The sequence below is a fragment of the Vanessa tameamea genome, chromosome 14, assembly GCF_037043105.1.
Source record: "Vanessa tameamea isolate UH-Manoa-2023 chromosome 14, ilVanTame1 primary haplotype, whole genome shotgun sequence".
Taxonomy (NCBI): domain Eukaryota; kingdom Metazoa; phylum Arthropoda; class Insecta; order Lepidoptera; family Nymphalidae; genus Vanessa; species Vanessa tameamea.
In genome coordinates, this window is record NC_087322.1 from 11,209,411 (window position 1) to 11,237,185 (window position 27,775).

The 27,775-nt window shown below is 33.9% G+C and overlaps 1 protein-coding gene across 1 annotated transcript; it reads left to right on the top strand.

Moving 5' to 3' along the window:
• Positions 1 to 228: 228 nt before the first annotated feature.
• On the top strand, positions 229 to 27,725 carry LOC113402194 (cytochrome P450 4C1-like). The gene is made up of 9 exons (XM_026642380.2): positions 229 to 447; positions 5,187 to 5,296; positions 6,537 to 6,627; positions 15,618 to 15,809; positions 16,665 to 17,029; positions 18,168 to 18,236; positions 22,165 to 22,333; positions 26,892 to 27,065; positions 27,554 to 27,725. The coding sequence occupies exons 1-9, from the start codon at positions 300 to 302 to the stop codon at positions 27,709 to 27,711; spliced, it is 1,476 nt and encodes a 491-aa protein (XP_026498165.1). The 5' UTR covers positions 229 to 299; the 3' UTR covers positions 27,712 to 27,725.
• Positions 27,726 to 27,775: the final 50 nt, after the last annotated feature.

Consider the following 27,775-nt stretch of genomic DNA (forward strand, 5'->3'; position numbering starts at 1 on the left):
CACAGGTTAAGGTTAGGTTACCTACTAGGTTAGGGTACTTGCATTAATAACATCGGTTGTTGAAGCTACAATTAATATAAAAAAACAGCTTAGATAATTATCGTGAATGTAGTAAATATAGTTTTTAATAAATTGTACGTTAATAGAAAAATTGACTTAAAATAATGCTCCTGTATATAATGAAAAAAATCTTTTCATTTGTTAATTTAATCTTACCATTTTTTGCAGATATCCTGTGATGAGAACAGCACCATATTTTAAAGCAAAGTATACTGTGGTTATATGAAATAGAGATTAAAATGCTCTGGCAGATAGCTTTGGCTATTTTAGTTTGTTATGTTTTGTGGAAAGTTCTCAAAACAGAAGAAAATGAGCTGAATCGCGTTCCTGGGCCGCCGAAATGGCCAATAATCGGGAGTGCTCTCTCGTTTTTGGGATTATCTCAAAGTGAGTAAATTGTAAATCATCATTTTATGATTTAATATTATATTTTAAAGTCTTACTTAAATATTTTTTTAAAAATTTAAACGTAATCTCCTTTAACAAATTTGAAGATAACTAATACCTTTTGGTTTCTCTGTGGGAAAATCTCTGATGAAAAAAAAAAAAAAAATAAGCTGTTTCAAGTAAAAGGAACAAAGAAATAGATACTTTATATTATAACCTTTATTCACTATTTTCTGTGAGGAGTTGGCAGATGATAGTTATCGTATATTATTTTATTACTTGAAGTAATGTAGTCAGGATTACGTGTATACAAAATTTCATGAGTTGAGTTGAGTAAGAAAACAAAAAAATAATATGAAATTAGTTTGTATTATACACTAGCAAATAATCATCTAATTATACGACACTAATAGTGTGTTGACGGTATTATACGAGAAACCACCTCGAGCTAATAACGCCAAGAACGTCACGAACGTACAAACACACGCGCATTAATGTTTAGGTATTAGGTAAGTTTAATTTTACCAAAGTCATTTTTAAAAGTAGGATTTATGTTTTATCCTGTTGCAATTCATAAATCAAGTTTTCATATTTTGATTGTCTGTTTTTATAAGAAAAGTATTCATAATATCTATTAGATCAATATAAATCAAAAGCATTAATAATTATTTTTTATAATACCAAGTATTAAATAACTATTATGTTGAAATATAATAATTTCGTTTTCGTTCGTATTTATAATTTAATTTTCAATACAAAAAATATAATTTAATATTAATTCTAATAAAGTCCATTGAACTACTTATATCAACTTTAATTTTAGTTTCAAAGTTTCGATAACAACTTCGCCGGCACTAAAAACGATTTTACAATCATCACGATACCGTAGTTTATATTAAATCTCGTCAATTAGGTCACGTCAATTTTAGGTCAAAGTTGTTTAATCATCTTTAATCCTTTTGTTATTGGAATATGCTACTACTACACACTACTTACTCTAAATATTTATTCGAATAAGAGTTCTTAAAAAGTTCCAATAGTTTTTTTTTATTAAATTAATATAAACAAAATAGTAATTTGGACAAATTTGAAAATAGAATATTTATTTTAAATAATATTTATAACTGATAATACAAAGTGTAGGAATAATGAATGTATACGTTAATTTACTTATATACAGATTAGATTTAGTTGCCAATGAATCTGTCAATGAATTAAATACTGTAATATAAAACTTGTTTATGCAAGGTTAAATGTTAAGCTTGGTTCACATATACAATAGTAGTTATACGAGTACAAGTACCATACCATAAAAAATCTACATTAATTTATTATTATAATATTCCGTTAAATATATGTATCGGTTGCATAGTTTATTTATTTACTTTAACGTCTTAATTACAATATATACATTTCCAAAATTAGAAGATATTTGCTAGAATAATTTACCAACTAGTCCATAAATTTCAGCATTTTTATTGGAAAAAATATTAGCAAAGTGATCACAATTTACAAATTGTCAATTTTCCAAATCGCTGAATTCGAAAATATTCATTTAAATTACATGCTGTAAAGGGAATTGATTTATATTAAATGCACATTGTTTTTAAGGTACTTAATTGGATAAGATTTAATGCTGTATTGCTTAATAAAGCTTCGAAAATAAGCCAATATTTCTCTTAAAAAGTAAAGGACAAAAAATGTTTATTGTGGGTTATCCCTAAGAAATAGACATATACCATCGTGACCTTTTTTGTAAACCTTTTTACTCTAATACATTATTTTGATCTATTTTATATGGTTCAGCCAGCGTTTGCAATGTAAGCGAAAAAAATTTGTTTATTTACGACATCACTTCAGAAACCTCTAAAATTATCAGTGTTTCTCTACTATATTGTGCATTTATTAAACCTTCCTCTTGAATCAATTCTATCTATTGAAAAAAACCACATCTAAATCTGTTGTGTAATTTTAAAGATCTAAGCATACATGGGGACAGACAGCGGTAAGCGACTTTGTTTTATTCTATGTAATGATGATGAATATTATATGATATTCATATAATTTATACCCTATATCAATGAGAATAATGTAGTTTCTATTTAGTACCGAGGATTACCCTCTACATACAAACAAACAAACTCTACCCATTTATAATTTTGATATATCTAGTTTTATCTATTTAGTGGTAATTTATTTACTAAATAAATTACCACTAGGACTTTAATTCCCTTGTCACGAGTAATTGTTTTCTCGTTTATTAGTAAGTTTACTAAATATTTATAGTTTAATCGCTGTCTTCAAAATAGCTTTGTATGTATAGAACACCTGCTTAATACAGAATTTATGCTACAAATACACTTCCCATATACCATGATCAACAAAGCTGCTCTTTGATGCAAGTAGCTAAACCAATTAAAAGGTTGTGTACACTAACTCTAAGTGGAAAGGCGACTATTGAATGTGGATTATTAAGGCTTATTCAGATGGTAAATACTACACGCCATTGTCAGTAGTGGCGATGGCCATTTTGGAATAAAATAATTTATCCCAGAACATAATAACCTATTGTTCAATTGTACGATAAAAAATATAATGTTTCCGTTGAAATAATAGTTTCATTGCTACTGTTAGTTAGTAGTTAGATCTTTCGAATGACACGACTGAACTGCAGCTCACGGAAATTGTAGCGCGTTCAGCGTTATTGCACAAGTATAACATATAGTAATCAAAATATCTTTCAAATTTATTCCAGTGAGCTCTTACATTTGACACTGGGTCGGAAAAAAGATTCGACCAAGAAAGCAGAAATGTCAATTAGTACTATTTTTTACTAGTTGAATTACATTATATAAATACGGTTATAATACGAGCAATTTAAAAAGGGCTGATCTATAATTCGAACTATGTTCAATTAAGCAATTCATTATTTTGTTTAATTTATCAATCACACACAACTTATATAGATACGGGTCTTTCAAATATAAGTTAAATACATATGTATTTAATAGAGAGATTTTAGGCGTCAAAATTTAAATGACAGTTATCTTCATCTAGTAGCTGCTATCCACTAGACGTTCATTATACCTTTCATTTCTATCAAAATTTCTTATTTAATGAAACTCCGACCGCCTGTACGAAATCAATTCACTTACGGCTCATACGATGTTTGTTTAATCTTGTGTTACTCATGCCCAAATTTATATACAACCTATGCTTACTCTCTTGTCTAATTTCTTAGATTTTAGTGTATGTGTATATGTAATTAGAAATAATTATTTATTACAAAGTTTCGTAATTCTATTGCTAAATTCCTGGCGTCATTTCTTATTCGTTTTGGAATATGTACCACGAATTGTCCAACACACAGACCGGATTTTAAGCCCAAAAAAGTTGTTTTTGCGAGAAATTCTGTGCCCACAACAGTGGCAGCACTAAGAACAGCGATTTCACAAAAATTAAACGATATTCCATAAGCGCGCTTAATTACCCGTATGGATCTAGTACGGAATCGGTTAGAATCTGTAATACGTGCAACCAATACACCTTATTAAATGAAAAAGGAAACTTTCAACTTTTTTATTATAAAAAACTATTTTTCAATAAACCTTTTAAAATTTTGTTTGATTTATCGTTTTAATTCAATAAGATTGAATGGTCATTTCCAGTATACAAACATACATTTATGTCAAGACACGTGTTAAAGAGATCCACTAATATAACTAATGTATTTTCCGTGTTGACTCTTGGTTATTTCAAAGAAAAATACACATACTTGAGACAGTTGCAATATTGACAACGCACGTCCTTAAAAATGCAGCACACACATATACAATTTATTATTGGTACCCCAATTAGATAATTGTATTCCGGTACGAGGAATAAGTTTAGAGATAATAAGATATTTACACTTTAGAATGAGTTATTCTCAGTGTTATTGTGTACGAACAAATTCGAAACTCACCAACACGATTAAATGTCGGAAGATGTGAACGTTAGTTTAAACAATTATGACATTAAAATAATACACACGTACATTTAATAAAACATATTAAAATAGGATTTCGCAATAAGACTGTTTTCAGAAATTCAGGAGTGAGATACAATAGATTCAATTCAAAATATCACTCCGGTTATTTTACTGTGCTAGTGTAATGTACAATTCACCTCGAACGTATTTTTAACACGTTTATTCAAATATATCTCGTAACATATGAAATTGTAAAGTATGATATGAAATTTGTAGTTATACATATTCGTTTCTGTTCGGTAATAATTTCGACTGAGCGACAGAGCTCATCCGGCCTCAGCTAGCTAGCTAGCGGGAGGAATCCAGGCAGGAGACATAACATATATGTACTTAACTAACATGACTGTATTTTTAGATGTTGAAAAAGAGTAACTACTGAGTTTCTTGCCGGTTCTTCTCGGTAGAATCTACATTCCGAACCGGTGGTAGCTTTACTTTAAATAGTTTGTTGAATGACGATTCAAAAGTGCTTGTAAAAGCCCACTTGAATAAAGTATAGTTTGATTTTGAATATAAAATATTCCAAAAATCCGTTGTTTCCAGTCCAGAACCATTTACGGTCGTATCGGATTAAGAGATTGCGGCAATAAAATGTGCACTTGTTTTTGTAGACACTTGTGCGATTGAGGATTTTGATAAATCAATTAAGAGGAAATCAACATTATTAAAAACGCTCGATCGTCTTAATAGCTTGTAATTTTTGTTTAAGGTGAGATGTTCGACAAATTATTGGAACTTAGATTAAAATATGGTAATCGATTCGTCATCAAAGTATTAAATCGATACATACTTCATGTTTACAATGTCGAGGACATCGAGGTACGTTCACAATTGTTTTTTTTTTAATTTAAGAGCGATTACGCTAAGTTTCGCCGGATTGTTTCTTATTACATATTTTCTTAAATCAGATGCTTATTTATACTAAAATAGTTGAACCTTTTTACAAATTAGGGTTAGAGTTTCGTAAAATCCGTTGTTAGCGGATGTCTACACCCTATAAGAAACGTACCTGCCAAATTTCAAGTTTGTAGGTGTTATATTTTGCTGAGATTTCGTGATTAATCAGTGAGTGGTATTTCGCGTTTATATATATAGATTAAGTACTCGGTAGCGATTGAATATTCAAAAGTACTTGTAAAAAATATTGAATCAATTATTGGGGAGAATTTTTGCAAGCTCGTCTAGGTACCACTCACTCATAGTATAACTACCAAGCAGCAATACTTAGATTTGTTGTGTTTCAGTTTGTTAGGTATGTGAGCTGGTGTAATTAAAGTCACGAAGGACATAACATCTCAGTTCCCAAGGTTCGTGTCGCATTGGTTATGTAAGAAATGGTTAGATCTCATAGGATTTCTCTCATGTCTATGGGCAGTAGTGATCACTTGACAACATGGCTCAATAGCCAGCTCACTTATGATATTAATAAAATATTTTGTCTTTGAATATATTTTTGCCTTGCTGTTTTAGTGGCTAGCATATAACGCCGCAGGTTCTGATATCCTTCAAACACCTTTGAAAATCGTTATTGGGTTTTTCCGTCGAAATATTTTCTGGAAGTCTCGGCAGTGTACTTTACCGTCCCTTGGAATGGACGTGCACTTTTTTTTCACATACATTTGTGAGCACTAATAATAATATCAATGCTGATTGCTAATATGGTTTGATTATACCACCATGGTTGAACAGTCAGTAGATCTCATTACTTTGAGAATCAAACAACTCCTTTAAGGAATAATTTACTAGTAATTTTATATAAATGGCAGTAAAGGATTACTTTAATTAAATTGCAATAACCTTAGTAAAAGAATACTAGAAGATCATTTCTACAGAACACATATATTTTAAAACAAAAATGATTGTTGAATATTACCATTTGTTCGTTAATTTAAATTGACGACACGGGTTATTTGCACGTTTGAATTTCGATAAAAAACTTGTGTTTATCAAGTAATAACCGCTAAATATAACATTTATTTTTCGTCACCTCATCGATATATTTAACCGTACCATTTGACATAAAATCTAAAAATGTGGAATTTTTGCTTTTATTTTGCAGACAGTCCTGACACATTCTCGGAATATAAAAAAGAATAAGCCGTATATGTTCATCGAACCCTGGCTCGGCACTGGTTTATTAATTAGCACAGGTAAATATCGATAATTATGATAGTCTTGAATCTATAAGAGCAAGGCATCTGTACATAAACGCGACATCAGAGTTGCCGAGGCTGGATGCAGTGATTAGGATAAAAAAGAAACTACTACATAGAGTATTTTTATATATTATTTATTATGGATTATTTATATATTACTTTAAATAAAAAAAAATGTCAGTGTGGGCCACGTCTTCCAAGAAGACAACAAGCTAGAAGTCCAGCGAAGATCTGTTGATGTTCAGTAAAAATATAAAATAACGCTAAAATGTATAAAAATAAAATGTAAAAAAAGGCACGGGCAGCTGTGAGCCCGTGGATGTTGTAAATTAAATAATAAAAAAAAATCTATAAGAGCACTGCTTGCACCCGGGCACTACATTTCTAAGTCGAAACGGCCCAGAGGTTAGAAAACGGGAATGTTAACCGAGAAAATGTGACACATGTGTAAAAATAAATCCCCTTTATGTCACTGAATGTGTCGACGAAGGTTATATTTTATAATTAAACGCAATTATTAAGCTGACCAGGACTATATTTCTTCAAATACAATTCGGTAACTTTTTTTCAAAATCACGCTTCCCGCGCTTCGTAACCGACCGCCATCTTATTTTCATGCCCCGCCCTACCGAGCGGCCACCAGTGTGCCCAGTTGATAAAAAAAATCATTCACCCGGTAAAGCTACTTTAAATTTAGGACAATTATTAAAATAAACCTTACACTCGACCATCCTGATTACATGCATGTCCTCATGCATGCACCAGGTGGAACCATATAAAACCTTACACTTGGCAGAACGAGGCATTCAAATAATATACTATACAGTATTCGATTTTATAGTTCTCGTTATAATAATTACAGTATTTTTTTTTGTATTTGCAAATATATAATAATAAGCTAACCGTTAATTCAAATTTATTCATCATCAATAAATTAGCAAGAGACATAATGCGTGTAAATGAACTAATAATTTCGCTATATAATTTAACAAAAGCTTATTTTCATCTTTGTAACTAAATAGAAACTTATAACTTTACTATCCTTGTAACCTTATAACCACTTATAACTATCCTTGTAACCTTGTAACCTTATAACTACTTATAACTATCCTTGTAACCTTGTAACCTTATAACTATCCTTGTAACCTTGTAACCTTATAACTATCCTTGTAACCTTATAACTATCCTTGTAACCTTATAACTATCCTTGTAACCTTATAACCACTTATAACTATCCTAGTAACCACTTATAACAATCCTTGAAACCTTGTAACCATTTATAACTAACTTTATAATCGTAAAATCATCTTAAAATCTGAACGGTTTTTTGTAATCACTATATATAAAATAAATTATTTAGCAAAACTCGAAGTAATATTTACACAATTTATCTCAAATTCATGAATATGTATTTAGACAACAGTTAGACAGGTCTAAATCACAATAGCGTGCTATCTAATTTCCAAATATAAATTCTTGCGATTGTTTTGTGCGGCATCAGGCCAAGCGCGAATGTGTCTGTAGCTCGCGCTCGACCTGAAACAACACAAAACAACATCCTCGCATAACATTTCATTTAATGCACAACGTACATACATTAAACTAAAATTGTATTTATGCTCTGGGTAGTTTGAAACTGGCCGGAAGGAACTTGAAGACATGAGAGCATAATTATTCAATTGATTCAGTATCGCTTTGTTCGTTTTCTGTTTCATCTAAACTTAACGAAGCTACATGAATCCATGGTTTCATTCTGTCGGCGGCAACCGTGGTCTTGCGTTTTCCTTTCATACCCACAAAACCCGCGATTGGAGCAACCCTGTAACGATCGTTCCCTATAACCTTAATGACCCTAAAAGGCCCCTCGTAAGAAGGCATTAGCTTTGTGCTTTGACCTTTACCTTGAAACGCAACCTTTGTTATTTTAACTAGATCACCCTTGCTATATGTACGAGCAGCATGCCTATTCCGATCATACTGCTCCTTTTGCATAGCTTGGGCTTCATCGATCTTTTCCTTGACTTCATTTCGGAGATCAGATAAGTTAGTGGTATCGCGAGTATCATTCACGACTGCGTTTAAGGCTGGCTTGACTTCACTATACATTGCCGTACCGAACATGATTTCAGCTGGTGTCTTTCCTGTAGTTTTTTGTATGGTGTTGTTCAAGCCCCATTGAATTTTACCAATTTTACTGTCCCAATCCTTCTCATTGTCGCGTAAATTTTGGGCAGTCAAACAGTCAAGTATGGTCCTGTTGTAGCGCTCTACTTGACCGTTGGCCCTAGGACTTGCCACTGCGTTCAACACGTGTTTTATGCCTCGCTCAAGACAGAACCTTCGAAATGCATGAGCAGTGAAGCAAGTACCTCGATCGCTAATCAATCTATCAGGTGCTCGAAATATGTCGAAAATGTCTTGCAACGCTTTTATAACATTTGCAGTACTAGTACTCCGTACAGGCTTGATAAACAAGAACTTAGTGAAGGAGTCCACGACATTTAGCGTATGTGTAAAGCCCCTTTTCGATTTCACAAAGGGTCCAAGGTGGTCGACGTGCAACGTGTGAAATGGAATCGCGACTTTTTCTATGGGATGTAACAAACCCTCTCGCCCATTGGCAGCCTTCTTAGCATAGGCACAATCTATACATGCACTGACATACTTTTTCGTAAACCGTTTCATTTTTGAAAACCAGTAACTTTTCTTCATGCGTTCCAGGGTTTTTTCATAACCAACGTGACCTATATCATCGTGATTCATCTTACACAGCTGCCACCTGGCACCCTTCGGAACCACCCATCTGACGTTCTCTTTATCGCCCCCAAGGCACCTAAATAACTTGTTATCCTTTAACACATAGTTGTCTCTTATGTAAGCTAATCCTTTGAGATCTAGTTTACTACTGACAATATCCCTAATCCTACACAATTCAGGGTCCCCTAGTTGTAAAGTCAGCAGCCAATCCTCGTCGGAAATTGCCAGTACTGGTGGATATCTTACGTGGTCTGTAGTGTCCGTATCGTATGTAGGATTCCGGGAAAGGGCATCCACATGACCCATTCTTGTGCCTGGTCTATACTCGATATGACAGTCAAACTCCTGCAAGGCAATCCACCAGCGGGCAATCCGGGGTATCAGGTCACGTTTTTCAAACGTAGAGCGCAGTGCGCTGCAATCAGTAACCACTTTGAATGGCTTCCCTAAAAGGTAAACCCGGAACTTCTTCAATGCGCATATAACTGCAAGAGTTTCTAACTCATACGAGTGGAAGTTCCTTTCTTCTGGGGTCGTCTGGCGGCTGTAATACGCCACGGGATGAAATGCATTTTGACTGCCCATTGGACGCTGGAGCAATATCCCTCCTATACCTACTTTGCTCGCATCCGTATGGAGTTCTGTTTCGGCTGTAGGATCATACAATGCCAAGACAGGCCTTTCTACCAGTTTGGACTTCAGGACATCGAATGAGTCTTTCTGCTCAGTCGTCCACTCCCACGTTGCATTTTTCTTTAACAACTTAGTGAGTGGGTATGCTATCTGGGCAAATGACTGTATAAATTTCCGGAAATAACTCACAAGTCCTAAAAACTGGCGCACGTTGTGCACATTTTGTGGCAAGGCAAAATCCGCTACGCTCTGAATTTTGGCAGAACCTGGACGCATGCCAGCCGCGCTAATTTCGTATCCTAAGTAGTCAATTTTGGTTTGCAAGAAGCTGCATTTAGATAAATTCAGTTTTAACTGCGCCTTTTCTAACAATATTAAGACTTCTTCTAAACGAGTTATACATTCAAACGGAGTTTCACCAAAAATCAACAAGTCATCTAAATACACTGTTGCTTTATTAAACCGAGCCTGTCCCAGAACGTGGTTCATCATCCTTTGGAAAACAGCTGGAGCATTTGCCAGTCCGAATGGCATACGATTATATTCGTAGTGACCGTCGGGGGTCACAAAAGCAGTCAAATGCTTGCTGTCCTCCGATAATGGTACTTGATAATAACCTGACATCAGATCAAGAGTAATGAACCACGCCTGTCCCGATAACCTCGCCACTTCGTCCTCTATTATCGGAATAGGGTATCTCTCTTTTATGGTCAGGGAATTCAGCAGCCTGTAATCTACGCATAGTCGTACGCCACCGTTCTTTTTCCGCACGAGTATTATTGGGCTAGCGTAGTTAGAAGTTGACTCTCGAATGATACCCGCTTCTAACATCTCGTCGACCATTTCACGAACCTTCTCTCTCTCGTAGTGAGACAGGCGATACGGCCTATAAACTACAGGGCGCTGGCTGCTCAACTCTATGTTCATTTCTACCGTGTTAGTACATCCAAGGTCTGCCAAGCCATGCGCAAAACACTGTTCATGGCGCCGCAGCACGTCTAGAAGCTTGATCCTGGCTTCATCGGAAACCATCTCGTCTACTTGTACTAGACTTTCGTCGAATTTCTTAGCTGAGGTAGACTCGCTGCGAGTGCCCATAGCTGTAGAAATCTCCCCGCTCACAAGTCTATAAACTAATTCTACTCTTTCGGCCCTGGCGACCACTGAGTTTTCCTGAAGCTGACATGGGACGGCGCAGGGTTGCACTGTGACGTAGAATGAACCGTTTCTGACTTCGTAAACTCCGCCGTGAATAATGTATTGCTCACCTAGCTTGCCCACTACCTTTGTATCAACTATCATACTGCCGGTGAATAACGTTCCAGTTTTGACCTTGACGCTAGCAGTTCCTTGGAGATTACAGCGTGCTACAATACTGACCTTCTGAAGCCGTCCATTGTCATCATTTTGAATAAAGTTAGGTAGTTCTGAGTCAACGTGTATAAAATGTAGTCTATTCACGTCTTTAAAAACAACTACTTGAGGTTGTTCAGTGAAAGTTTGTCCTATAAGCAAGTCCTTCTCTAAGAACTGGTCCTCTACTACGCGGCAACAGACTGTCGCCCCCACACCATCTATAGACACGTTTAGATTTACAGAGCCCAATGAATTCACAAGGTTATTGCCGAAACCTTTCATAGTGGATGGAATCTGGTCGTGAGACAACCCGAGTTTTGCCAAACACGACTGTGCGATTAAGGTCACCTCACTGCCCAGATCAATGTACGCTTGGTATGGAGTGTCTTCTACAATTACTTCCTTCGTAAATTTATTGTTAGACTTTGAACTACTTATGAGCATGGTTTTCGCCACCCCGTCGGTTTCCCTCGATCCCGTCTCTCGTTTGGAACGACAAAGTTCAGCTTTATGTCCCACTTTGTCACAACGACTGCATTTCACTAGAGGTTTTGGGCATCTTGAAAACGGGTGCCCTTTCTCTTTGCAATTGTAGCAAAATAACCCAGGATTGGTTTTCATATTAGAGCGGTTATTTACTTTATCGTCATTCGTATTGAAATTACGATCCTTCAAAAACAATGGTTGAGGAGTGTAATGATCTCTATTATTGCTAATTAGGAATTTCAGTAGATCGTCAGGTTCATCGCATCGTAGCGCTAATGCGCTGGACCTTGTGGTCCTATCGCTGATACCGTGGATAACGCAATCGACTGCACGCCTGCCGCTTATATCGCATTGGTTAAGTAGTGAAAGTTTTTCGTAAAAATAGTTTTGGATGGGTTCGTTAATCCTACTTTTGCGTTTTAACATGTCTTCGAGTAACTGCCCATAATTTTGCTCGCAAGGGAAGGCGTTTAACAATTTGGTTTGCCATTCCGACCAGCTGTACAAAATCGAGCTCTGACTTTCGTACCATATTTTAGCTAACCCGGACAATTTTTGCATAGCAAAATGTACTGTGCTCTTCTCGTCCCAGCCATAGACCATCGCACATTCATTAACTTTTTTTAGCCAAATATCCATACGCTGGTTTTTCTCCGAAGGGTTAAACTCCGGTATGATGTTTTTGCTATCTCTATTCAAAATTTGTGTGCTATGGCTCGGCTGCGACGGAAAGATATCTTTAATAGACTTAATTATTTGAGTTACGTCTTTAGAAGAAAAGGATGGGCTACGTGACCTTTTAGAATCTCCTCGGTAGTCTCGCTCGGGTACGCGACTGCTGCTGCGGTGTTGGCCGCGTTCGTGGCCACGGCTGCGACCACGGCTGCGGCTACGGCTGCGGCTACGGCTGCGGCTTCGGTTGCGGCTGCGGCTCTCCCGCGTCGCCCTTTGTGGCGACCCGCGGCGTACGCTCCGCTGACGACGTTGCTCCACGTCTAGTTCTCGTTGCAGCTGAAACTCCAGTTGGTGAACCCGCTTCTGTTCTTTCCTCAGCGCCTCTTCGCGATCCTGCAGCCGGCGGCAGTAACTACGGCTGCGTCGACTGGAGTCGCGATCACGCCCGAGAGTGAGGCTGCGCCTGGAGCGCGATCGGCCGCGTCGGGGAGTTTCTGCCGTCCGTCCAACATCGTTTGATTCCGAAATCATCTGAAACTCGTAGCCGGAAATTGTGTGCATTAGATATAAAATCGGGCAACGTGATTTTTGTTGAAAAGACAAAATCCTTAATATCATGAAAAGTATGCGTCCTACGCAAAAAAAATAACGAAATTTTGATCCACCTTATAAACACCCAGACACAACAATAAGAATACCCATTATTATATACAGTCTTTTTTTTTCTTTTTTTTTCTTTCAATTTAAACTTTTCTTAGTTTATACGATAAAACTATTTAAAATTAGATGGGAAGTATAACATCAGCTTGAACTTCGAAGGTAAGTGGCATTTCGTGCATATCATGCGTTCCATGTAGGTAGTCTATTTAACAAGACGGTTTCAACATTTTTTTTTTTTTTGCTTTAGCGTTTGGTTCGGATAATATATATCACTATAATATACTTCTAATCGTGAAAACAAACTACCAAGTTTAACAATCGGCCTTATTAGGTCATAATTAAGTTGCAGGCGTGTACTTACATTTTTATTGGTTTATCCCACTTCTGAGATGTAAAAATAAATCCCCTTTATGTCACTGAATGTGTCGACGAAGGTTATATTTTATAATTAAACGCAATTATTAAGCTGACCAGGACTATATTTCTTCAAATACAATTCGGTAACTTTTTTTCAAAATCACGCTTCCCGCGCTTCGTAACCGACCGCCATCTTATTTTCATGCCCCGCCCTACCGAGCGGCCACCAGTGTGCCCAGTTGATAAAAAAAATCATTCACCCGGTAAAGCTACTTTAAATTTAGGACAATTATTAAAATAAACCTTACACATGTATATAACTAACGGTGTTTGAGAGCAGCATTGAATAAGCTGTTAAAGGTGTCGAGGCTACTTTCCTTTTTAATTTTAACGGACAAATGGGGACAAATTTTTTTGGTTCCCAAGGTTAATGGCGAATTGACGTTATTGAAAATGGTTAATATTTCTGGCATCGATGGCTATGAGGTGACAATCAATCGAAGTTCTAATTAAAAAAATATATTGCACCTAATTAAAAATAAAATAATTTTGCAAGGCACTTTGTGACGCTTTGTGAAAAATTAGAATAAAAATTCTGTGCTATAGATTAGGAAGATGACAGTGAAAAGTCAACGTAGCTTTTAAAAGCGCTCTTTCGAAACGTCTATCTATATTTCTCTATGTTTCGTGTAGTGCGATTTTGGCTCGGAGTTTAAAATAAAGCGTGGGCTGATAAAAACGTACTCACACGTTTACGTAACTTGACGTAAACGTGTGAGTGCACACATTTGAGTGTATACACGATAGGTCTATTCAAAAATTTCACTATGTAGTTGGTTGAATGGCTTTGTGGATTTAGAGTACTTGCAAAGATAGTCCAAAAGGCGGAATCGATCCAGTGACTATCAAAAACCTTCGGAATAAAGGGTTGGGTTTATATACTAACATTATATTTATTTATGTGTCTAAAAACATATTAAAATCGAAAAAGTCTATCCTATAGGAAATGTCATACGAATCATGATTAGTTATTTCATTATTTTAGTAGTGGTTTTTGAAATGGAGAGTTGATCATGATTCATGAGAAAGACCAAATTAGGAATAGCCTGAAGTAATAGAAGCTTCATATGCTCTTTACCCATTATGTCCAGAACTTTCTATAGAAACGATTTCAATAATTTTAAACATATTTTTTTTTCTTAAAGGTACTATGTACAATCGTTATTTGTAGTGTTTTATATGTAGTTTTTCTTTATGGGACGAAAATGACCCCAAAGGCAGATGATTTAGGTCAACTGAGTTTCAATTCTCGTATCTACGCATACATTTATTTAAGCATTTATTTGCTTGCAAAGGAATCTACTAATACCACCATCACTCTGAGAGCACTCTAAGCCGTCCGTTTCGCTAGCTTTAGTTCTCCACAGGCAGATTATATTAATACAATGCAATGCTAACTAGCCTGTAATAAATGCACACTGCTTAGTTAGATCGCCTTTGTTCTATGTCAAAGCTCAATCAACGCCTGAATTTTTAACGCAGCAAATAATTATACTATGAAAAGTACAATATTCTTGTTCGATATTCTTATCTCTCAACTGTTAAACTATTTGACATCTAATTCTAATAAGTAAATATTTGATGTTTTGATTTTACACATAAGACCAATATAAGATCAAAAGACCCCGAGGCATACTACATTGTCCGAAATACCTTAAATACTCATACTCTAAAATATATTGTTAACTAATCAATGTTACCAAAAGTTGAGAATTTGTTGAGTTTAAATTCGACTGCTTAACAAAGATCTCCTTTTCTGTCGACGAAATGGCTTTTCGCTACACCGCTTAAATGCATGTCGGGAGTGCACATGTGGTAGATTTCCATACGAGAAATACTGGTGAAGATGTTTTCTGTCATCGCAGAGAACGAGGTAAATTTTAAACACAAATTAAGTTCACGAAAATTCAGTAGTGCGCGCATCATCGGTTAAGGTTAAGTAAGTGCTACTGGGCCTTCAAAAACGAAGGACGTTTTCCTATGGTTTTTTAACATTTTAGGTGCTAAATGGAATAAACGCAGAAAAATTTTGACACCCACTTTCCACTTTGATATTTTACAATGTTTTATGGAAGTATTTGAGGAACAGAGTAGAAATTTGGTTAAAGAGTTGAAGAAACAGGTCAGTGAGGGTTCTGATGTTGTGGATGTCAGTCCGTTGATTAGTGACTTTACACTTTACACAATCTGTGGTAAGTTGTTTAATTGAATACCATAAATTGACGTTTCATTTGAGTAATGTAAACCTGTATGTATTTCATTCTGGTTTTTAAATATAAAATATTTAAAAAAAAACCATAATTATTTCTTTCTAATATATATAAATAATATATCAAGCATTACAGTATTTCATTAATTTTCTTGATTCACTTAAATTGAACTTGAATCTTTTTATTTACTTGGATTTTATTGAAAAGCGTATTTCAAAATTTTTAGTCACGAAATGGCTCTGATTTAAAAATATGTTCGGAAATTTTACGTAAAATCTTTGACATCCTTTGACATCGCAAGCTCAGAAGCTTGAGAAATATTATGCTCATACTAAAATAAACCAACTTAATGTTTTTCGATCATAGTTGTGCGTATTTTCTATCTTTCTCTCTCTTTCGTTCGAAATAAGAAGACAGCATTGTCATCTAATCACACTGAATCTAAGCGATATTCTCAGGTAAAGTCGTTAGTGAAGCCTAAAAATTTTAGTTACAATAATTGTATAGATTCAGTTAAAGGTGTATATTATTTTGCGTACGTTATTATTTTGTACCTCTTATAAAACCAATAAATAATTTATTTTAAATGAGCAATTCTTGTATATAATTTTATGTTGTGTGATGTGGAAATGGATACAAGGCGATTTGCATCTAAATTTGTATTTAGATAATGCTTTTCTTTTTAAGTGTACATACATTTTTCCTGAATGAATATTTTTTGTAACAAATTCTCAGAACCTAGAGACGCTAGATCACCAATATATACAGCGAAACTTCTTTTTAATTTTTTTTTTCTTTCTATAAAATAGTTTGAAATGCATAATAATTTTATTTTAGAAACAGCAATGGGAGTTCGGCTCGATTCAGACAAAACTGAAGCTAAATTGAAATACAAGGATGCCGTCTTGGAGATTGGGAAACTTGTTATGGAACGGCTTGTAACGATTTGGCTTCACAACGATTTCATTTTCAGTTTGCATCCATTAGGTAAAAAGTTTGCCAAATGTTTGGAAAATGTTCATTCCTTTGCGGATAGCGTAATAAAGGAGAGGAGCATGTCTTATGAAAGCCGCGGGGAAGATTTTAATGAAAAAGCTAATAGTCGCCGACGTGCGTTGTTAGATTTACTTCTGGAAGCTAGAATCAGGAATGAGATTGACCTGGAGGGTATCAGAGAAGAAGTCAATACTTTCATGTTCGAGGTAAGTACGTAATATAATGTAGACTATGAGTGTGTATGACTATGTTACGAGCAAAACTATAGTTTTCGTTTTGTTGTCATCACTGTAGTAGGATGTTGATTTCATTTTATTCTTTGAAAATGTACTAGTAATGTCGACATTTACCTTGACCTCAGAGGAGATGAACAGTTAAACAATCTCAAACAATAACAATCTTTATTTACAAGATATACTTAATAAGAAAAAACATAATTACGTACAGGATAAACACGGGTCTAAATTATATTAAATTACGCTCTATACTAAATTAATTGTGTAATATAAAATAATAATTTAATTCTTAAGGGATGCCCATGGTCCCATTCTTCTCTCTAATAAAATTCTTGTCCTTAAATATTTTTTATTTTTCATAAATATGTTTTTCCACGCAATATAAAAAAACAGTAAATCTTTTCAATTTAGATTTACGCTGTAAGATGTCATTGCTTTTTACATTTTTTTTTTATGTCATATTGGTTGGCAGACTGGCAAATGGCAGCCATAGAAACTGATACTGTAAGAAAAATCATTCATCTTATTACCAATGTTGGTGGGAACTTGGGAACTATGATGTTATGTGTAGTTACACTGGGTCATTAAATATTAAATAGATTATAAATGACTTTTATTCTTCGTATGGATACATTTCAAGTAACTTCGATAAAATGAGCATTTATTTATATTCGCATTCCAACTTTCGTTATCAATTTCACTTTGTCGGTTATTTAGGTAAAAAAAAGAATGTTATGTGATTGTCGTATATTATATACGATAAAACACTATTTATAAATATGTTGAATAAAGATAATTTCAGGTAGATGAAACCAAAAAAAACATAGTTTTTTTCTTATATTTTTATTGTTAGGTAGAAAATAAGCTATCACGCTTTTAGAACAACTATAAATATCCTAGCGTTGAAAGTCATCTATCGATGTAATTAGGGCTCAGGGAAACTTAATATCAATTTTAATTGAAGAACTTAGATACAGCTTTTCTTTGATTACATCATTACTGTTTATGATTACAATTAAAAGGATTGTCTTCTGCTTTCATATTAATTTGTAGAATTAAGTTTTGTCTTGATGATAAACAAAGATGAGAATAAATATATTTTTTCCAGGGTCATGATACTACTGCAACGGCATTAACGTTTGGATTGATGCTTTTAGCTGATCATCCTGATGTACAGGTAGGATAAACTGTATTCGAAATATATATTTTTTAATGCTAAAAGCAGTCACTGTTTGAATCATTACATAGTATAAAACAAAGTCGCTTACCGCTGTCTGTCCCTCTGTATGCTTAGATCTTTAAAATTACACAACGGATTTTATTGCGGTTTTTTTAAAAGATAGATTGATTCAAGAGAAATGTTTATATGTATTATGTGTAGTATATATTAGATGTCGTAAATAAACTATTTTTTGCGCTTACATTGCAAACGCTGGCTGAACCCTTAGGAGTTAGATCAAAATAATGTATTTCAGTTTTGTACACCTTAAAAAGGTCTTCAAAAAAGTCCGCGATGGTATATATCTATCTCTTAGGGATAGCCCACAACAACTATTTTTATCCTTTACTTTTTATGAGAAATAATGGCTTATTTTCGAAGCGATTTTAAGCAATACAGCAATAATCTTTATCCAGTTAAGTACCTGAAATATGTAAGATTCATGGTCATTGGTCTATAGCGGCCAATGATTATTGCGTTATAGATCGTCATTGGTTGAATCATGGAAAGCTTTTTTTTGCGACCAATCAGCCAATATTCAATCACATTAGTAAATCTATTATATTTGCCTATTTTTTCAGAAACTGTAACGTTCCGTTTGTATAAATAATAATTACCTTTGAAGCTTTTAACCTATAGTTTTTAATAATGCCTATTGTGAAGCACAATCTTTGTGAAGCACAAAAATTTTTTGTGTGATATTATTAAATCGTAAACCTAAACATATGTTTCCCGGACATGAAAAGCTTTAAAAGTGAAAATATAAAAACTTATTTTTAAATTTCAGGCAAATTCAATGAAACGAAATGTTTTTTTTATACGGTTCTATCGCCTAAATGATTTTTTTTAAATAGCTAAAAAAAAGAGCATAACCCACGCATATATTTTTGCATTGATAAAAAATATTTTAGTATTGAAAAACCCCGGAATAAACAATACATATAAAATATATTCGGACATGGAAATTTGTAAAACAAAAAGGTACAAAATTAATTCCTTATATCTTGGGTATGATGAATAAACTCATCCTGAAAACGAAGAATATCCATGAGGTTCTCTATTATTAACGGATGTAGTTGTAAGGATGTAAAAAATCTAGATGTAAATAGTCATATGGTGTTGGTCCTACTTGCGCCCATTCAATTCGTCATGACTTTCTGAAAGCGGAAAAAAAATTGGTAGATACTGAATAAGATAGGTACTTACTACTTTTAAGCTATTCTTTTAAGAAATATTTAGAACTCAAAGGTTAAATTGATTTTGTGTGTGTTTTTGAGGTGACGCAAGCGTCGTGTTTTTTTTTTTTCAAATAATGTTTAATGAGTCTTTGGAAATATATAGAGGCCTCTATCATCGATTTTCTTCGTTTTCATAAAAAATATAAATGCTTCTCCCAAGAGCCAGGTGATGCCATGAACACATAATAAATAGAAAATCAGAAATATCAGAAATATTTACCATTTCTTACGTGTCTTATGCGCTACCAAACTTGGGAACTAAGATGTTATATCCCTTGTGCCTGTAGTTACACTGGCTCACCCACCCTTCAAACTGGAACACAGCAATACCAAGTATTGCTGTTTGACGCTATCTAGAAAATGCATGCAACATGCTAGCAGACTATTACTCTGCGGTCCTTCAGGTTTAATATAATTTCTTTCGCGAAACAATAACGCATATCAATTTCATGAGTGATTATATAAAAAAAATAATTAATCACTTTGTAAATTGCAAATTCAATTAACAAGCAGAGCTCAGATTAAAAAATGTATACACGGCTTAACAGAATAAGCGAAACTGAACGAGCTTATTGCTCGCTGTTTAATTTATAGATACAAAATTTTACGATATACATATTTCTGTTTTTTTTTTATTCTGGATAAAAATATTTCATTAAGTATTTCACTTACTACCATTACAAAAAGTTTAATAACTTTTGTTTTTCTTACATACATTATTTGAAATCACAAGCTGACGAGATAGACAATTACAGAAGTTACTTTCCGATTTTCGAAGTTATAAGAAGGATTCTGAAGAATTTGACCCTCATGTAATGCGGGTGTTAGGTATATTTTTCCGGGTTGAAGATAAACTCTAAAAAGAAGGAATAAAGATAAACAATTCTTAGTATTCCATGCTATTTATTAATTCCTCAGCTATATTTTGCACTACTATGTACTAACAGTTCTTGTCATTATTAATAATACAACACTCCTTCACATAACGACTAATATCGACTTTAATTTTACATACAAAATTCCAAAAACAGTTTCGTCGAGTTTGTTTTAAAAATTCATAATGAATATCATACATTATCCAAGCTCTTGAACAATGAGATCTTGTCAATTCGAAGTCAAATGTTGTTTACTTGGCTTTGGTCTTTTGTGGAAAATACTATATATATAGTATTTTTTTTATTATGGTTTAGGTTGGCGGACGAGCATATGGGCCACCTGATGGTAAGTGGTCGTGGCGCTGAGAAATATTAACCATTCCTTATATCGCCAATGCGCCACCAACCTTGGGAACTAAGATGTTGTGTTATGTTATCTTAATATACTATATGTGCTATTCCAGACTATAATCTAACTTCGTAAATTTAACTTCGATCCGATCAACCATACTGCGCTATTGAATAACAAAGATCCATTCATCGAAAGCCTTTACATTTATAATATTAGTAAGATTACGCAATCACTTCCTTGTAATCTTACCAATGTACATATTACAATGTAGTATACTTTCACAGAAATTTTAGACAAATATTTTGTTGTATGACCTGAATTAATCTATACATATAATAAAATTGGAGTGTCTGTTTGTAATATTAAAATAACCGCGTTTTACGAAATGCATATGTATGTATATACGGTACATATACCTAAATAACATTTTTTACAATTTTTGTCTGTCTGTCTGTTCCGGCTAATCTCTGGAGCGGCTGGACCGATTTTGACGGGACTTTCACTGGCAGATAGCTGATGTAATAAGGAGTAACTTAGGCTACAACAATAACCATTTTGTTCAATTCAAACGCGCACGAAGTCGCGGACACCGCTTGTGGTATATATATATGTATATATATATATTAGACTTGCTAATACGAGTAGAGTGCGAGAGTAAGTTTCATATAACAACGGATTGAGCTCAAAATCGTTTTTTAATTAATGAAATTAAAATATACCGTAACGTAATTTTTTATTGTAATTTGTATATCGTATTTTATATTTAAAAAACGATTTTTATTTTTTATGAATTGTACGTATTGCTATAATGGACATATAAATACCGTCGATATGGTTTGATGTCTATATATTTCAAATACGTTTAAAGTATAAAAATAATTTAACTTGTATTTCTTACGGCTTCTTACTTAGAAATATGGATTGTGCTTCCAGTAGGATTTACGAGTAACATAATCTATATTATCCAGCAGCCAAGAAGATTTAAAAACAAATGAATGTATATTTAGTACGATTTCACTTTAGAAATACGTTTTATTTATATATAAAATCGGAACCAAACTCTGCAGTGCGATTCTGTAAGAATTCACTTCGTGTCTTATTCGTGAAATGTTGACAACCGATTTACAGTGATACGTCATTTTGATACGTGTATTCTATAAATTTTATTATTCTTATAGTCAGTCTATCATATTTTGATATTTCACGTTCATTCTTTACGGTGAGTTTCGGTTTTCTTCTTACAGAATATATCTTCAGACTTTCGTGAAATTTATCAAAAGTCAAAGAATTATATTCGTGGGAATCGTCGAAATTTATATATTCATCAAAATAATAGCTTTAATATTTATAATAACTGCAAAGACTGGAAATGTCATAAAAAATAATTCTCTTTTATTATTATAAATATTTTAAATTTCTAGGAGTCTATTTTCGATGAATGCAAAGCCATACTGGGTGATTCTGACCGATCTCCGAGCGGGTCAGAGTTAAACGAAATGAAGTACCTTGATGCTGTTATTAAGGAAATGTTACGTCTCTACCCCAGCGTACCTTTCATTGGCAGAGAAATCGTCGAGGATTTTATGTTGGGTGAGTAATGTATTATGCTCAATGATTTGTCTCGTTGGCCTAGTTTCTAGATAATAATAGATAGCATTCTGAGATCCTCGGTTTAAACCCCAAGTTGGGGCAATAAAAAGTTATTGAGTTTTTCTATCGAGAAATTCTCAGTAATAGCCAGTTCGGAAGTTGGATGTGTGTACACTCCCGTGCCTAAGAGAGGGAGCAGAGAGTGACTTGTTTGCACACACTTCTAACATGTCCTGCGTGATTGGCTGGCCTCCCTTGAGATTGACCGCCGTAACCGTAATTTGTCTGGACGACAGCACATCATTATTACTAGTGGGTCTCTATTCAAAAGATTTTTAGGAATTTGAGAAACCTATGACAGGTTTTGCTTTGATTTAATTTCATTGTGAACTACAAGTCACTCATCTACATTTGGCGCAAAAATGATGAAACCTCTTTTAAATGATTTTTTTTTTTAATATCAAATAGTATACATTAGTTCAGATAGTATTGGAGTTTGTCGAAAACAATTTACTTTCATTTTGTTTACATTTTTTTTATACATCCATTGCGTCGCTCTCTACCATAACTTTTACTTAAGAAACTGTCTACTTAGTTTCACGTGGAGAGTAAAACAAATCGTGGAATTTCTAGTGAAATGCCTTATATTCCTCATTGGGGTCCTGCTTTTATATAAGGCGGACTTATTAAAAGAATACCAAGAAAATTACTTACATTTGGATGGCTCTCATTGCGCTATTTGTTAAATAAAATTCCGTTACTACGTACTTTGTACCATATTACATGACTCGGTATAAAAATAAATTTGTCCGTTGTTTATTGTTTCGCGTTTCGTATCATGAATCGATTTTATCAATATCCTATTGATAAAAGTATTAGCTCTTTTTTTAATAAAATCGTCGGCACTGTGAAATATGAAATTGCTTTTAGCGTTGATAGTTTGTGAAATTTGACGCTTGAAATAATTTTTCGATTTAATTTAAATGAATAAATAAGGAATATGTTTTTGAAGTTTCTTTAAGATTAACATTAAATTGTCGTTCCGCAATATTATTATATTTTTTCGAATGAAGTCTGTACTAGCTCATAGCTTAAGGAATTCAATGACCGATATTTTTATATTTTTTTATTTTATATTTTTTATTTTCAGCAGTTACTTCTCTTTTTTTTTCATTTTGTTATCATGTACATACTAACCACATACATAATATTAAGACATATATAATGATATGTTGTTACTAATTTTTTATAGAGTTGAATATTAAAAGTTTGAAATTGTAAAAACTCTCATAAAAGCACTTTTGAATCGTCATGTTACTGTTTTGAATTAAATGTAAACCTAACACCGGTTCGGAAAGTAGATTCTACCGAGAGGACCCGGCAAGAAACTTAGTAGTTTCTCTTTTCCAATATATATGTACAAATATCCTGCCTGGAAGTCAATATATATTAAGTTTATAATTTTTATCATTAGTATGATCTTTAGTTGAGTAATGTGCCTTATTAATCAATGTGTTTTTGACTTGATCATTAAATTTTTTATAGGATAGGTTATAAATGGCCATTTAACTACTTCTTCTAAATTTGAATTATAAATAATTTCAGGTGAAATGCGCGGGTCAGGGTAGTTTCAGTGTAGAACAAATCTTAAAATCCACGGCAATAGTCCATGATATTAGGAATTGTTGAATTAATGAATGAAATTCGACTTAAACGTGATCTTCGTTTAACTTTCCTAATAAAAGTACCGACGACTTAAGTAGGTCAGATTATCCGTTAAAACCTTTGACACTCGCATATTAACCTCTTTGTTGGGGAGTCGACAAACTTCTTCTGTCACATTTGAAAGCTATTGTAATCATTAAGATCATGTTAAGTAAATATTCTGTGAAATCCTCACGTTTCCTGTTCTGTAAAATTTTATGTAAATAGATGAAAACTCGGCTTCGCTCGGGTGAAATAAATTAAAATAAACAAAAACGATTTATCATTTATTCATATTTGGAACACACCTAATGAACGTATCGGTGAACGTCAAATATGGCCGCCCGTTGAACTTCATGTCATTGAATAGTCTATCCTGCAAGAAATTTTATTAATATAGATTGGATAAAAGTTGTATTTCTGTCTCTTTCACGTATTGTATGTTTGTGCGTGTGTAAGTATATTGTACGTATGTATGTAGTGAATCTAATTTCGTGATGAAATTATAATTTGACGTCAAACCTTATTTTATAAGTTAAATTAAATCCGACGAGTAAATAACAAATTATCGTCATCGGTTATCATAGTAACGTTTTGAATCTTGTGTTCACTTTATATTTATCTATCAATATCTACGATTATTTGAATAAACGGAATTTATACAGCTGAGCTTGATTAATTGAATGAGTTGACATTTTACAGGATTAACGTAATACCATTTTAACAGGAATAACGTAATCCATTGTAGCTGAATTGATTAAAAATACAAATTGGTAAGCTTGTGTGCGAAAGGTTATTATACAATTAGTGAATTTATGATTGATAGCACACCTTGGGAATGAAACGATCGCCTCCTGGCTATTTCTATTAATATTCAATTGAGTAAATAATAAAATTGACAAAAAAAAAAGTTGCTGAGTTTCTTTCGGCGGTTCTTCTCAGGTCAGGGTATTTTCTTTTCCGAACCGGTGGTAGTGTTACATTTGACCATCAATAAGTAAGTGTAATACTTCTATATTGAACAAAGGAATTTGAGTTTGAGTTAAATAATAAATTATTAAATAATATATGGTAATAGGGCCTTGTGCAAACTTGTCTGCGTACCATCCCATTACATATCCTATCACCTGTACATAATAAACATAATCAGCCTGTAAATTTCCCACTGCTGGGCTAAGGCCTCCTCTTTCGTTGAGGAGAAGGTATGGAGCATATTCCACCACGCTGCTCCAATGCGGGTTGGTGGAATACACATGTGGCAGAATTTCGTTGAAATTAGACACATGCAGGTTTCCTCACGATGTTTTCCTTCACCGCCGAGCACGAGATGAATTATAAACAAATTAAGCACATGTAAATTCAGTGGTGCCTGCCTGGGTTTGAACCCGAAATCATCGGTTAAGATGCACGCGTTCTAACCACTGGGCCATCTCGGCTCTTACTGGGCCATCTCGGCTCTTTGGGCCATATCACCTGTAAGTGAAGGGTAAGTAAGCCAGTTTAACTACAGGCACAAGATACAGTAAGGGATAGTTTTATTCATGTAACTCCAATGTCTATGAACCTTTGGTGACGACTTACCATCAGGTGACCCAGTTGCCAGTCGGTCTGCCTCCTGGTGAACGTTTATTTATTATATTATTCATCGAAACGTACAAAGTAAAACACGAATATAATGTTTGACATGTCACACGCGTCGGGAAAGTTAAAAACGTGCATACATTATAAAATTAGTTATTTCAATAGCTGCAGTATTATTGTAACACTAAATATCAATTTGTTTCGTTTCAATTTGTTAAAATAACAAGCTTTTATCAAATACGTGGGAATTCATACATTGTTTTCATTTATATCATAACCTTTCACTTCTAAAAATAAATCGTGTCGTATACATTTATAATTTATGTCAACGTTTAAAACCAAATTAAATTAATTAATGGAAAATTATTTTTTTAACGGGAACGAACCCCGACCTCCTTCGTTTCGTCATCAAAGCGTAAAGCGGTTTAATCTTTACACCATAAATATTGTAGTATAATATACCTACAGTTGAACAAAGGCCTACGTGCTGTTACTTCGGTTTAAAGATAATTTTATTTACTCAATAAATAACTAGTTTATTTGTAATGAGATTGAGATTACAAATAAACATGAGAGAGACATGAGATCATAAACTTCGCGGACGGGCGTCTGGGGTACATGATGGTAAGTGGTCACACCAATGCGCCACCAACCTTGGGAGCTATGATATTACGTCCCTTGCGCCTGCAGTTACACTGGCTCACTCTTCAAACCGAAACACAACTTTACTAGATAAGTATTGTTATTTGTCGGTAGAATATCTAACGTGTGGGTGGTCTACATAGATGGGGTTTCAGAAAGCCTTACCACCAAGTTAATAGTTCTATGGTCAACACTATCGTGATTTTATGCTTCGATACGGAAAATAAAAAAATTGCTGTCTATGGAATGTAAGTGATTTTTTTACCGCGAAATAAAAATATATCGGTCGTAGATAATTCAATTTACAAGAACATAATTCGTTACTATTTTTGTTACTCTAACGTTTACCATTACCTTACGGTTACGGTCCAACGGTTGGAGAAATAAAATTACAGACGGACTTTTTAGCCAGGTTACATGCTAACCTGACTATAGGGATACCTATCAGAATTCTTATTCATGTTCGATCACGAGACGTTTTGTTTTGTTGAATTTCTACATATGATTTGACCGTACTCAAGTAAATTAAAACTTAATTGTTTTTTGTCCGGCAATAAGCGTCCAGTCCACTCCTTTCCTTATTCCCTTTCAGATTTTAGTATATAAAATAATATATTTTTTCTTGTTTCAGGCGATACTAAGGTAGCAAAGGGGAATGAAGTCATTGTTCACATTTTTTATATGCAGCAGAGAGAAGATTTGTATCCTGAACCGAAGGCCTTCAAACCAGAGAGGTTCCTAAACGGCGAAAAGAGACATCCATTTTCATATGTGCCTTTCAGCGCTGGTCCTAGGAATTGCATCGGTAAGTATTCTTTTTCCGTCACTGTTCTCTTCTAATTTGATATTAGGTTATACGGATACGGTTATATAATGTACGAAGAATTTGTGATTTCGATTTAATAAAGACTCAAATAGGCAAAGATAAAATAATTCTGTCATGTGTACCATTTTCTTTTTATTTTGTAAATTTAAAACAATACTGGAAAAAGAATCAAATCATACAAATATTGATATGTAAGCCACAAATTTTCAACGCGACTTACGAACACTAGTCTAATTAATTACATATTTTAAACCTCAACGGCAACGTTCAACTTTGATATTAACAATTCGAAAAAATACAGCGGTTACTTCAACTTAGTGTAGTTCCAAACGTAAGACATGTTGTCCGCGCCTTTGGTGTATATTTAATTCGTAATTATATAATTTTTGTGTGCCTGAATATTTTATTTTCATGAAAAATCAATGTTTATTTTAGTTCAACTTAATTATAAATTAATTATCCTTCAGGTCAACGATTCGCAAAAATGGAAATGAAGAGCGTTATTAGTGAAATTATCCGGAATTTCAAACTTGAGCCGACACAGAAGGGGGCTCGACCAACCCTCATAGCAGACCTCGTGCTGAGAACTACCGAACCCATTTACGTTAAATTCGTAAAACGATAATAAATACTTATAAATAATAATGTTTATTTATTTTATAAATAAAAGGTTGGATTGTTGTAGTAGA